This window comes from Mastomys coucha, unplaced genomic scaffold, assembly GCF_008632895.1.
Source record: "Mastomys coucha isolate ucsf_1 unplaced genomic scaffold, UCSF_Mcou_1 pScaffold22, whole genome shotgun sequence".
In the NCBI taxonomy this organism is placed as follows: domain Eukaryota; kingdom Metazoa; phylum Chordata; class Mammalia; order Rodentia; family Muridae; genus Mastomys; species Mastomys coucha.
In genome coordinates, this window is record NW_022196905.1 from 240,733,522 (window position 1) to 240,746,995 (window position 13,474).

At 36.9% G+C, this 13,474-nt stretch overlaps 1 protein-coding gene across 3 annotated transcripts in view; it reads right to left on the minus strand.

The window, feature by feature from the left end:
* The window catches only part of Cdh11 (cadherin 11), a 155,312-nt gene that overhangs the window by 3,405 nt on the left and 138,433 nt on the right, over window positions 1-13,474 (minus strand). For all 3 annotated transcript variants that reach the window (XM_031341050.1, XM_031341048.1, XM_031341049.1), the window contains 3 exons: window positions 12,499-12,632; window positions 12,165-12,282; window positions 1,455-1,706 (listed from right to left, as the gene is read on the minus strand). In XM_031341050.1, coding sequence (XP_031196910.1) covers window positions 1,455-1,706; window positions 12,165-12,282; window positions 12,499-12,632 — 504 coding nt within the window. The remainder of the gene's footprint in view (window positions 1-1,454; window positions 1,707-12,164; window positions 12,283-12,498; window positions 12,633-13,474) is intronic.

The window sequence follows — 13,474 nt, forward strand, 5'->3', positions numbered from 1 at the left end:
CGATTCAGTGCCCTCCCCACCCTCATCAGGAGGCTCCAACAATCTTTTGTTTGAAGGCTCTCCCACACACTTAGCAAGACTAAAAAGAAGGCTTGAAGCTGCTTTTGGCAAATGGAGTGAGAGCTTCTTTGGGTTCACATCATTCCGAGGAGAAGCAGGGATTAGAAACTGGACATAACTCAGATTCCACAATTTCCACAAAGCCCTAGGACTTCTCTGCTGCATACTCATCTCTCGAGTGTCCCTTTCACTCTTTTGTTTTTATTTGGATAACTAGTGGATTTGTTGTTGTTGTTTGTTTGTGTTTTGGTTTGGTTTTGTCATTCAGTTAAGGAACATTTCTTGGTTTCCCATGTCAGAAACAAGACAGAGCTATCGGCTCCTGTTCCATGGCATCATAACATTTATTATCATACTTTGGTTTATGCATCCAGCATTAATTCTTGAGAGAGCTTTATATATTGTTTGGAGCACCCATATAGTCCAGCCTTGCAGTTTTCTTTAAACCTCTTTTATTAACTATAAAATTCTGCTTCCAGAATTTATGCATGTTCTCTGGGAACATATGTCTGACCTTCTTGGGCACTGAGAGGCATTCTCTACCCTACATCCATACTGCCTTATGCCTCAATCATAGATCTACTGTGTACCTCTGTTTGATTGTGAATTCCTTCCTTGAGAATCTGGGAATTCATCTAATATAGAGACTTTGAAGACTTCTGTCTATATATGTCTCAGGCTTTTCCATCAATTCTGACTCCCAAATAGCAACCAGTAACTGTTAAACCAACCTTCGTGTCTCCATTCTCTGGAGGTGGTCCTATTAATTCATTCCATAGAAAAATGTATAAATTTGTTATCAGATGCCTTACATTTGAAGTTCTACAGTGATACTTGGTTCTGTTAGGACATGAGCAGAGGATAAGGCCTACCTCACCATCAACAACTGCTGGAGAAGCTCATGGGCATGACAATATGCCAAAGCAATACAGATGGATGGATGTTGCAGATAATTAGAAGATCACTGCTCTGCTTCTTCTGGCTTAGGTCCTCCTCTTTCTTCATCTCTCTATCACAATTATTCTTTCTGTTCCATTGCCCCAATCCATTTTTATGTTTGTTCTTATACAGAAAACTCCCCTCATATACCAGGTTTCTGCCTATTCAGCTATAAAACTGTTTCCAGTGCCCCTCCAGCTCATAGATAACATTTGCCTTACAGTCTGGTCATACCATAAAAAGTACACATTATGACTTTTCTCAAACTATTTCAGCATAATTTGCCAACTCACCTGTCCTACCCACTCTGAAATAGACTTCTTGGGTGCTATTACATCTTGCAGTTTGTTTTAAACCATGTGATTGAATGCAGTACAACCTGGCAGTCAGCCTGTACTGGATAAATCTCTTGAAGCACATGCATTGGTTGCACCATGGGACAGGGAGATCCTTACCCAGAAGAATGACGATGCAGGCAAGGATGGCGATCAATGCCCCAGTGCTCAGACCGGCATTCAGGATGTAGGCTTCAGCATTACAGGACAACAGTGCCCCATTCACATCACAGCCACAGACTTTGATAGTGAGGGTATTGGTGCTACTCATAGGTGGGATGCCACCATCACTGATCACAATGGGCAGGAGGTAGATGTCCTGCTTCTGCCGGCTAAACCCTCCACGTCGGGCATAAACTCCTGCAGTGTTATCTGTTTGAAGAAGAGAGACAGGGTATGTTTTCATCTTAGGTCCATACCAATCATAGTTCCCTGCAGCTTGCCAGCATACAGGCATGTTTTGTATTACCAAAACTAAAGTTGAAACTTTTCTCACTTATTAATTCTGATAGATGTCAATAGAAGTCATTGATATAGCACAATATGATCACAGAATCATCTCTACATTTTGGAACAAAACAAAGAAACTGGCTTTTTAAGATCTGTCTTTTGGCAGTTTGGGTTTGAATTTTCTAAAGAAATTCCACATCCTTCCTCCAGGTTCACCAAAAATGTAAACCCACTCATATACCATAGGAAAATTCCTTCAGTAAAATCCAAATACTTGAGTAACATTACAGCTGATTCTTGTTTCTTTGGATTTCAAACAAGCATAAGCAACCAACTCATTAAGCATGTTACCCACACCTGATTCATAAGTTCTTATTCATGTTGCACAGCCCAAAATTGTGAAGCATAACATTGTGTTTTCTTTACTTAGACCTGATCATGTCTTCCAGGCTAACATAGCCTGTTGTCCCAAATGAACCAGCTCAGCCCAGTGTGGAGAACTCACTTGTTTTTGAAGCATTCATTGCTGTTCTACCTGTCTTGACTTTTTATCCAATGTTCCTTGCCTCAAATAGCTATTATTTCTATCATAGAAGTTGGATTTCTCCTGGCTCAAGAATACATCCCAGATTACCCTTCAAAGATGCCTCCTAGACACCTTTATTATTCCTTTATATTGTGATTCATAACATTGTATGTTCCTATTTCTACAGAGGTACACACTCTACATATCACTCAGGATTTGTTGGTAAAACCACTTTGACCTCTATGAGATCGGGGATTTCGAGAGAACAGGGGATTTTATCTGATTTATCTCAGGCCCTTTACTGTCAGGCACACAGCAGAAATTTAATAAATATTTGTTGAGCAAATAGTGTAATTAGGTACTGGGAAAAGTTTAACCAAAATTCCAGATGTTGACTATCATATTTCTCCATGTTTTATAACTTCTATTCCCCAATGTTTCCTCATCATGTTCACTCTACAGGCAACTTCAAAATATAGAATATGTTATCTAGTGGAAAAATATTGGTTTAAAAAAAACAAACAGTAGAAATTGCACATGCTCCATCACCTTGATCTGCTGATGTGGACTATCCATTTGTAGGTTATAGAGTAATAATTCATAGCAAAGGGAATTCTACAGCCGATAGCAAATCCCACTAGCTGGCAAGCCTAAAGTAGTTTGATGGGCCATAAATTTGTTTCTATAGTAGGAAAATATCCAAAACTCTCAAAATTAAATTTATGTATTTTGGTAACAAAAATTATTTTACTTGGGAGATCTGTTGTCATGGAAGGTTGAGCACACAGTCTGAGTGGTGCTGAAGGTAAGCTATATTGGTTCACTGAAATTGGCAATCTTTAGGATAACAGGTTCTCAGCCGTTGGACTGCCAACCCCTTCAGCAAGCCAAAGCACCGTGTCTCTCAGTTCTATATCTTCTGGATTTTGTATGACTGGTACACTGTGCTTTTCTCATTGGAGAAAAGTTTCATATATTACATAAAATAGTGTGTAAAGTAAACTAGCCAAATAACAGCCTCGTAATGATGCTCTTCTGTTCTCTGCGACAATACTATCCCTCACTTAGCAATTAAGTGTATGTGTCTATAGTAAACTATTTATTTATTTAAACCAGCAGTGGTGGGGTACGCCTTTAATCCCAGCACTTGGGAGGTAGAGGCAGGTAGATTTCTGAGTTCAAGGCCAGCCTGGTCTATAGAATGAGTTCCAGGACAGCCAGGGCTATACAGAGAAACACTGTCTCAACCCTCAACCCCCCAAAAAAATGAAATACAATAAACTATTTAAAGACATTGTCTCTTTTCTATTTTTCTGGATTCAAATACAATTTAGGAGACAACTAAACATTTGCCATCTTTACTCCAGTTCAATGACCTGAAATATCATTATAGGCATTATGAATAAAATAAATATTAATAACTGCATAAACATAAGCAAACTGATTGTTTCTGTCAAACTAACTGTAATATGGGTGAGCTCCATAGCAGACTGTGACTTGCTTGACTATACAGGTTCTACTCTGGTACCATGATAGCATGGCTGGAAATAACCTGAAGTGACCATGTTTTCTTTTTGTTTTCATAAAATCTTTTTAAATCATAACTTAACACCTATTTTTAAACAATTTATCCATGTAAGCTTGCCTCTTCAGATCACAGAAGTCAGGCTTCTACAGGGGAGGTATTGAAACCCAAACACTAGTGTAATGTAATTCTGAAAACACCAGCAATATGTGAGTCCAAGATGTGTTATCCTCTGTAAATCCAGCTGTTCTCAGAAACACTAAAATTATTACAGAAAAGTGCATTCAAGTTCCAAGATGGCTGAACTGGGTCAAATCTGTGAGTGATATAACAGTGGGATCTTTAATACTTCTTTTTACATATCATCTAGTAAAGGATGTTTATGGACAAGGCATTAGGATCAGTTTGGGAGACAGGAAGAAATGGACTATGAGTCTTCCAGAAATACTAATTGCAAGATTCAATGATGAATGTTGTTTTATGCTGTCTAGAGCCTCACTTGCTCATCTTTAAAACAAGGAGATCTATTCATATTCTGCCTGAGACCTTACTAGAACTAAATGATGTGATATACGTCTTTGATTGTCCTCTGTGCTTGTCTTCCAAAGGACCAACTTAATCTGCCAACCAGAAGCTTAGCATCCAATGCAAAGTCCACCCATGGGCCTTAATGAAATGTGAAGGTCATAGATAGAAGACTTGTTTATGAATTTGACCTTACATTGAAATAATCTAAATTGCTTAAATATATAACATATTTTCTCTGTAAGCCCACATTGCCCACCTCCCATATGAGTCTGATCTTTTTCCATATGAGCAGTTCTCAGACTAGCATTGTAGCCTATGATGATATTTCTCATGATCCATGCAGAACATAGTCAGAAATAAAAAAAATATATATTGTCAGGAACAAGTGAAAATCAATTCTAAATGGTCTTGTGGGAAAGTCACAAACAACACTAGTAAAACTCCTTTCTGTGGACAAATATTGCCTTCTAAGAATGACTGTGTATAATTTTCATCAAAATTATTCTAAGCAGCTGGCCACTCACACTGCCTTTGTGAGTATCCTTAGTTTGGATTTATGAAAGGAAAAGAAGTAGTTAAAATGGGCATATTTACAGGGACCGAGAAATTTCTACATGGTAAGTAAAAGGAACTATAAAAAGATGAATATTACATTAATTTTAAGTGTTACACTTTGAGACTTCCAAGATTATATTTTTATTTAACAAAAGCCTATAAAGAAACAAACCACTCAATGTCAAGGATCAAATGTAAGTAGTTTATATCTTGAATCTTCTCCATATTTCTTATTTCCTTTAAGACATGAAATTAATATATTTAGGATTAACATTGCTTCCATTCACAGTAGCACTTTGTATAGTGTCAGCCTGTTGATGATGCTAAGAGAATATTTATACTTTTCTAGAAACTTCTCTTTGAGTAGGGGACTAATGAGGATGAGAAACTCATTGGCAAGGATAGAATAATGAATTCTTGGAAATGTCACCAAAGCTTCAAATGCAACAGCCTACATAGGAGTGCATATACTCCATAAGTAAGGGACATATTTATGCTTCAGTTCTAGGCTATATATTTCCATAGGATTAAAAAAATATATTTTTCAAGCACCTTGAATTTTCATTCTGATGCTCAACATTTTCAGTTTTGGATAAAAGTAGATAACCAGTTCTACTTTTTCCACACTAGGTAAAACATTGCAAATACTGCCACTAATTACCAGTATATATCATGCAAAGATGGTAGTGTTTCTATAAATAGAGAAAATAAATTCAACTTTCAAAAATTTGTCTGGAACATGGGCTTCTAATTGCATGCTGCTTTTACCTGCACAGTTTTTTTCATTATACTGACAAAAATCAAGGTTTCATAATGATAATGGTCAGCACGGCACCAGGTTGGGATGCTAATAGAAGCATTAGGATGATGATGTAGCCCATTGGGGAGATACATAAAATGTGACAATAATACAAAAGGTATGGTGGAGAAATAGCCCTTGATATTAAACTACACTGGACACCAAATCTTGATCATCAAACATATATTGCCTGAAATGGCATCGTTCCTGCATGCTAAAATTTGATCAAGAGAAACATGGCAGCAAGGAATTGAATCATCTGCTGTCTTCATATTGACAATAGCAGGAACTCCTTCCTTGCTACTCTTAGTTCTCTGTCTTAGTCTCTGAAGGTAAACAACTCTCATCCCATGACCAACTGGGGCACTCTGGTTATTTATAAGGCACATTAGTCTGAGAATCTGCTCTTGAGATCTCTACATATATGGGGAAAAGTAAAGTAGGCCTGGCTCCTAGGGAAATAATTTCTTTCCTTCTCACTCAAATTTGCTTCTTCTTCCAATTTATCAAACCCTTTCAGGACAAGGTAGATCCATATATTGCTTTAAAACTCTGCCATATATTAAGATAATTCATTATTAAGTCACTACCCCAAAAAACATTTGTTTACTATCAAGCTCCAGCTTCCCAGAGACAGGCAAATAGCTCTATCTGTCTGTCTGTCTGTCTATCTTTCTATCTGTTTATCTATGTGTATATGTATATATGTATATTTGTGTGTCTCTTTGTGTGTTTCTCTGTGTTACGTGTATGCGTGTGTGCTTGTGTTGTGTGTGTGTGTGTGTGTGTATGTGTGAGTAAAACAGAAAAGGATTTACATGACTCAAGCTTGAGACATTTTAAGCTTTAATAATTTCAGAAATCAGTATAATGCACAATTATAAAAATATTACTAGAAAGTTTAATTTTACAGAATTATTTTATAACTATCTAAATTTGTGAATTTTGAATAATTTGCTTTAACTTGATGCACCAACCAGCTTGTCATTATCAATCTGAATGACTTAAATATTAGAAATTAAAAGCACCATTTGCATAATCATTAATGTGCCTATGTGTATCACTGGTGCTCGAAGTTGAACTTATTGACCCTATACATATTCTGATATTCTCAATTTATGAAAAGACTACAAAAATAAGAATGCATAATTGCCATAGATAAAAGGCTAAAATGTAAAGCTGACATGCGAAGAAGAAAAGATAGAGAGTCAAATACTGTTGTTAATTTTGGTGAGAAAACCATTTCTAAGGATAATATGAGAATAAAAGGTACAGGAAAAATACAATGTTCATATTGAAAATGGCATAATCAGGATTGAAAAGATGCCACATCAAGATGTCTGCACAATACAAAAGGACAAGTCAAAGGTTAACATTCCCAGAAGGTAAGGTTTTAAGCTCAACTGTAAAATTTGAGTTTATTATTTAAAACAGAGGAAAGGAATGTGAACAGCCACTTTCTAGGAATAAAGCAAGGAGCCTGCAGAGGTGACTCAGCAATGAAGTGTGTCCTGCTCTTGCAGAGGGCCTAATTGGACTCGCAGCACCCACATCAGGCAGCTCACAACTACTTGTAACGTTAGCTCTAATAGGACACCGTATCTGTAGGGAAATGACTTATGTGCACATATCTGACTGCTTCACATACATGCAGACAACTAAAAATTTTAAAATTCCATTTTAAAAGAGTAAAAACAAGGAACAATGAAAATTTATTTAAATTTCAAAATGATGAAAGGATCGAGAATTGTGAAATAATATTACTATTTTATTTGTCAATTAGTTAATGACTAAAATATGGTTATGTGAGGTTAGTGGGCATATGAGAAAGTCAGAGAGAAGTGACTTTTCTGATGCTTTCAATAATCAATAAAACATTTTCAATGGACAGTTTGAATATTATGATTAAGTCAAAGTATATGACGTAAAAAATCTATTTTTAATAAAAGAAAAATAAATAACAAACTGGTTAAAAATATTTCAATCTATTCAAGTCATTCTAAGAATTCATTCAAAAAGAGTTAAATCACATAAATGGCAAAGCTGTGCAAAAGCGATGAATTTAAAAACAATAGTCAAATGTTGTCCTTTAGTAAACAGGACCATAGTTATATTGCGTTCCCAACAAGATTCTGGTGCATATCAATGTATATCACTTGCTCAGTGGAAAACAGATGTATGGTTTAAATTGATTTTTATTTAAAAATAAGAAAACAAACGCCTAGAAGGGACTATAAAACAACATTGACTGTTTTTTGAGACTGTACCATCATACTGCTTTTGCTATTTTTAATCCTATTTCTGCTCTCTGTATTTTCTAATTTTCTTACAAGGGATATGTATTAATTATGCAACAGAAGATCATAAAATGCTTTACAAATATATTTAACTAAAATTTTTATGACTATGATTGAAACGGAAATGAAATCATTTTTCATTTTTCTCTTCATGCATTCCCTGGTTTCTAGACTGATGAGGAGAATTGCATATGTGTCCTCTCTAAGAATGGTTCTTATTTAACTATGGAGTAAACAAAGATAGAACTGAAATAACTGCAAAATATTATGGTGTTCTATGTAATTTCTATTATATCACATGCACCGAGCAATACCTTCCAAATATTTAGACTTAATTTCATCAGTGATGGGGTATATGGCCTTGGATAGATCAGTACTTGTTGACAATTCATGTTCATGCACATTTGAAATTGTGATGAAAGACATATAACATATCCTTATGGGCTCTTTAAAGAACTGGGTGAAATTGGTTCTGAAAAGATTTTATAACCTAGTGAAGAGCTGGCTTGGTGAGAGGGATAATTCCCTGTCTTTTGCAACCTTCTATTTTTCTTATCCATTATGCATTCCTTGTGTTTTTTGAGATGTCGTAAGTCTGATGTTTTCAAAGTAAATGCATCTCAAATCCTCAAACAACTCCATTCAGATATTACTAGCTGAGGATGGACTTACGTGTTGAAGAGCCATCAAGTGTTCTACTTTCTTGATACCTGCGGATACAGCTTTGAAGCTGAGACTGCAGGATGGAGTAAGACAAAATGAAATAAAAGGCTGATTTCTATTAAGATGTGTTGCCCCTTATATTTCTAAAGATGCTTAGGACAACATTTGGCAAACACAATAGTGACTCTTTACATGGCATAATGGAAGTAAACACTCAAAGAGAAAGGAACTTGATACTCTTACTCAGCAGGTTCTAAAACATTATCTCCTGTTTTCTCTGGAAAATAGTCTCTGCCGAGGAATTCGGGAACTCAGTAGGCTATTAATAGGCTTCAGAATGTGATTATTCCTTTTGGATTACTTCAATGTGTAATTACTTTTAGAAGCCAGCAGAAAGAAACTCTATTAAATGATAATTATAGGACTGTATTTGCTTAGAAGTTTTGTAATAGCACTAAACATGGGAGTTTTCATTAACTGTTTGCCATAGTTAATAAAGCAATTTTTCTTAAAAAGTACCATTTCTCTGCAAAAGTATAGCTCGGCAGTAGGATTAGTCTCCTAAAAGAGAGGACGGGAGAGGAGGATTGCTTGGGTGGCTGGCTCATTGGTGGTAATATAATCCCTATGAAGTTATAGATGGTATCCACAAAGTACTGTGGCAAAATAAAATACTCATAAACCTCTGGAGAATAATATGCCATACCACAGTGTTCACAGGGGTTAATGGAGACAAAATACAATTTCACATTACAAAAATGAATAAATAAATAAATAAATAAATAAATAAATAAATAAATAAATAAGGCTGAGCAGATGCTGAGTCTAACACCACTGGTACACTGAGTAAAGCCCAGAACAGCCTGCTGCTTTCAGGAGGCATAGTGTAAATGCAGATCTTGCTGGTATTAGAGCAAGGCATTAGACTTCCCATGTAATTTGGGGATTATATCAACACAGAGATAAAAATATGAGCACAAATATTTTAGAAAGGAGACCTTAAAAGCAGCAGGGACATAACAAGCCTGTGCGATTCTCCCAGAGTTTCCTGGACAACTGATCATGTTGCCTCACTGATGGGAAAAGTAAGTCAGAAGTGATGTTACCACTGTAATGCAAAACAAAGCCAGGTGCCTATAAAAGGTAGTATTGGAAACTAGTGTGGAAAGAAAGGAACTGTTAGCAGCAAAGGTGGGCATTCTCTTGTGCTAAAATACAGAGATGCAGATACCTCAGAAAGCCTTATCAAATATCTACAGATACCTTTCTCAACTTAGCTAAGGACCCATTTATTCGCATCTGCACTCTAGTCCCTCTGTACTGCAGAAACACCATAACAAAAATGAGTTATGTGTTACTCTCTGGCCAACTGAACATATGTGCCCCTGGCTGAGATTCTTGTCTACCCTAGTGTTTTGCAAAATCAAAATGTATCTTTCTCTCTTTCTCTGTCTCTCTCTGACTCTGTGCCTCAGTCTCTGTGTCTGTCCCTATGTATGTCTCTCTCTCACTCCTCCCTCTCTCATTCCCATCTTCTATGCTGCGGATTGAACCTTTGAACTTATGCCTATTGCATACCATGGGAACACTCTAAGAGGCAGCTACATATCAAGGTCCTTTTAGTTAATTTTATTTTTTGAGACAGGTTCTTACTAAGTTGTGCAAGCTTCCTTTGAACCCATTCTGTAGTTCAGCACGTATTCAAATTTGCCATCTTCCTGCCTGGACCTTCAGAGCAGGGGGAATTATAGGCCTGTGTCTTAGATCTCAGGTCAATTATTTCTTAAAAGAACCTACTTCTGAACATAAAGCCAAGAGTGTGAAATAAAACTAGGTTAAGGACAAAAATGAAGGAAGCAAAGTCATGATATTATTTTGAGTCATTTCACAAAATATTAAAATATGTCATACCACTTTGCCTCCAGATCTAAGTAACAAAAGGAATATTGCTCCACTACAATATCAGCACAGGAAGAAGTTAAAGAAGTAACATCAATCTAGACCACTTAGCTTAAAACTCAGCTCTAAGTTCTATTTTGATGGCTGACTTTAGGAAAATTATTTAAAAGTTTTGTGCTTCATTTTCCTTATCTGTGAAATGTGAATGACCTGAATGTGGAGTAATGAAAACAGTGCTTGGATCCTGGTGACTGGCATTATGGTACTGAAATATAACAGTGTTGGGTAGGAACTGTGGTCATTGCATTAGTTTGTGATCTCTGCCTCTGAGTTTGTTCTCAGAAATGATGAAAGCATTAGCCCTACATTATTTACACGAAAGCATGCAGCTAATGAAACACCTAAATCAAGAAGGCCTTCCTCTGTTTCCCATCCTGGATGATGATATTGGTTGTGTTAGCATTGTGGTCTACAACCTCTGAATCCAGTGATGACATCACCCACAGACTACAAGGACAGCCCCCCCCTGCATCTGTTGCCATGGCAACCACCATACATTTCCAGCATTCATCTGCCCATCCTTAATCTGTGCTCAGTGGTGCATGTGATTATGTCATGGCCCAAATAAAAGGCAAAGCCCTCTGACCTTCTCTCTCTTTCCTTCTACTTCTTCATCACCATCCTTATTTCTTTTCTATTTTCCTTTTCTCCCCCAATAAACCTCTCCCACAGAACTGTGCTGGCCTGGTGTGATCTGTCCTGATACAAGCCACAATTCTAATACAATAGTTTGTTTCAACTTCATAGGCTGACATTATGATAGGTTTACATACACAATCTCCACTGGGAAGAAACTCTCAGGGGACAGCAGACTAGCCTGGGCTCTGCTACTAATTTGGTCCCAGGACTGTGCCACTTTAGGTCTACACAATCAAACCATGTCCTTCACCTTCTAGCAATCTACAAGTCTGTAGCCTCCTTGACTGCCAGAATGAGAATCAAGAACTACATTGAATTTGGTCCTTTTGTTGTTGTTTGTTGTTGTTGTTGTTTGCAGTGAACAAATAGTGCTTCACTTTAACCTCTTCCAGCAATACCAGTGTCAGTTCTTTTTGATATGAAGTTCTGTTCCCAGCCACATGCATTGCAACTATGTTTCGAGGGGAAGGCCTGTATGTGAAAGATTATGCTGCCTTACAAAGTTGAACTAATCTCTTTTAATGCTTTACTTGATATCAATATTCATAAAGCCACGCTTCCCCAGAAGGGTTTATCAATCTTTTTTAAAAATTAGATAAATGGAGTTGTTTGCATATTGACCCTGTAAGCTTCCCCACTTGCTTTTCCTGCTGCTTCATGAATATCAAAGCTAATGTGAAAAAAAAAACTAGGAAAATAAAATTAGATTCACTTATTCATATGTATCAAATGAGTCCATGTGTCAAAACGGAAGTGGCATTATTATTCCTTGTTTATTCTTCAACAGGAAGGAATTATTAGATTAGTAAAAACATTTGTGCTGTGGAATATAAAAGGCATTTGTTTTCCATCTCTACATCTATGAATTCATAGGAACTATGGTACGAACCTCTGTTGTCTCTTACTGTGAAGTTTGGGTTGTGAATGATTTCAGGGGGTAGGCTAAAGATAAATCTTGGTCCATTGGCTGTGTCGTCCTGATCATCTGCACTAACTGTAACTATTGGCTGAAAGAGAAAGGCAGTTCATAAATAAAGAATGATAATATTAGAATATCATTTATACAGAATTTCTGAGCAGACTTATTTTTAACATCTCATAAAAGCAGGACTAACACATGAAATTTCATGGAGAGAAGGTGGTAATACGACTTGAATATTAAAATAAACAAGCTCTACTTTAAATTCATTGCTGATGGTCAGGACAGGAGAAGCCAGGCTTACCTGGTTAGAGAGTGGCTTGGGGTGATCGCTTTCACAGATAAAGCCTTCATAAGGGGCAGCAAACTTAGGAGCATTGTCATTGACGTCCAGGACCCTGATGGCCACTGGGACTTTGGCTTCCTGATGTCTGTTGTCTGGGAAAAGTGAATTCCGACAGTAAACAAATACAAAAGTAAGAATATGTAATAGTCCGTGCTGATTCTCAGAGTAAGCAAGCTTGAACAACCTATATGGGCAGTTCTAATCATGCTTTGACTAGGAAATCCCCAGACACACTTGAATCTTTAGGAGGTAGTTTCCAGTTCGTTGGCTTTGGAAAGTGATTAGATACAGGGGCCTCTAGTGTAATTAAGTACCTAGTGAAAGATACTGTACCAATACTGTGGTATTATTTGGAAAATAATGAAAAGTAAAAAGTAGATCCAAACTGGAGACAGGAAACCAGTGTGCTTCCTGTCTTCCAGGATATGAACATCTTTGCTTTGTAGCATGTTGCTGACCAAGATACTTGGCCGCCTTACAGGTCCACAAGGATAAAGCAAGTTTGACCATAGATTGAAACTTCGAATCTGTAGGTACAACTAAATCCCTGTTCTTTTAAAGTTATTCTCCTGGGTACTTCTTACAGAGCTGGGTAAAGAAAAACAAAAACAAACAAAACAACCACAACAACAACAAACAGAAATGGAACAAAACCAAAAAGCAAAACAACTAAAAAACAAACAAACACCCAAAATTGTTGTCCCAAAAGTTATCTTAGATAAGACATATGTGAAATTGAGTGGGAGGATTTCAGGAATAAATGCCACTCAGAAACCAGAAGATAAGGCCGGGCGGTGGTGGTGCATGCCTTTAATCCCAGTGTTTGGGAGGCAGAGGCAGGTGGATTTCTGAGTTCAAGATTAGCCTGGTCTACAGAGTGAGTTCCAGGACAGCCAGGACTACACAGAGAAACCGTGCCTCGAAAAACCAAAAA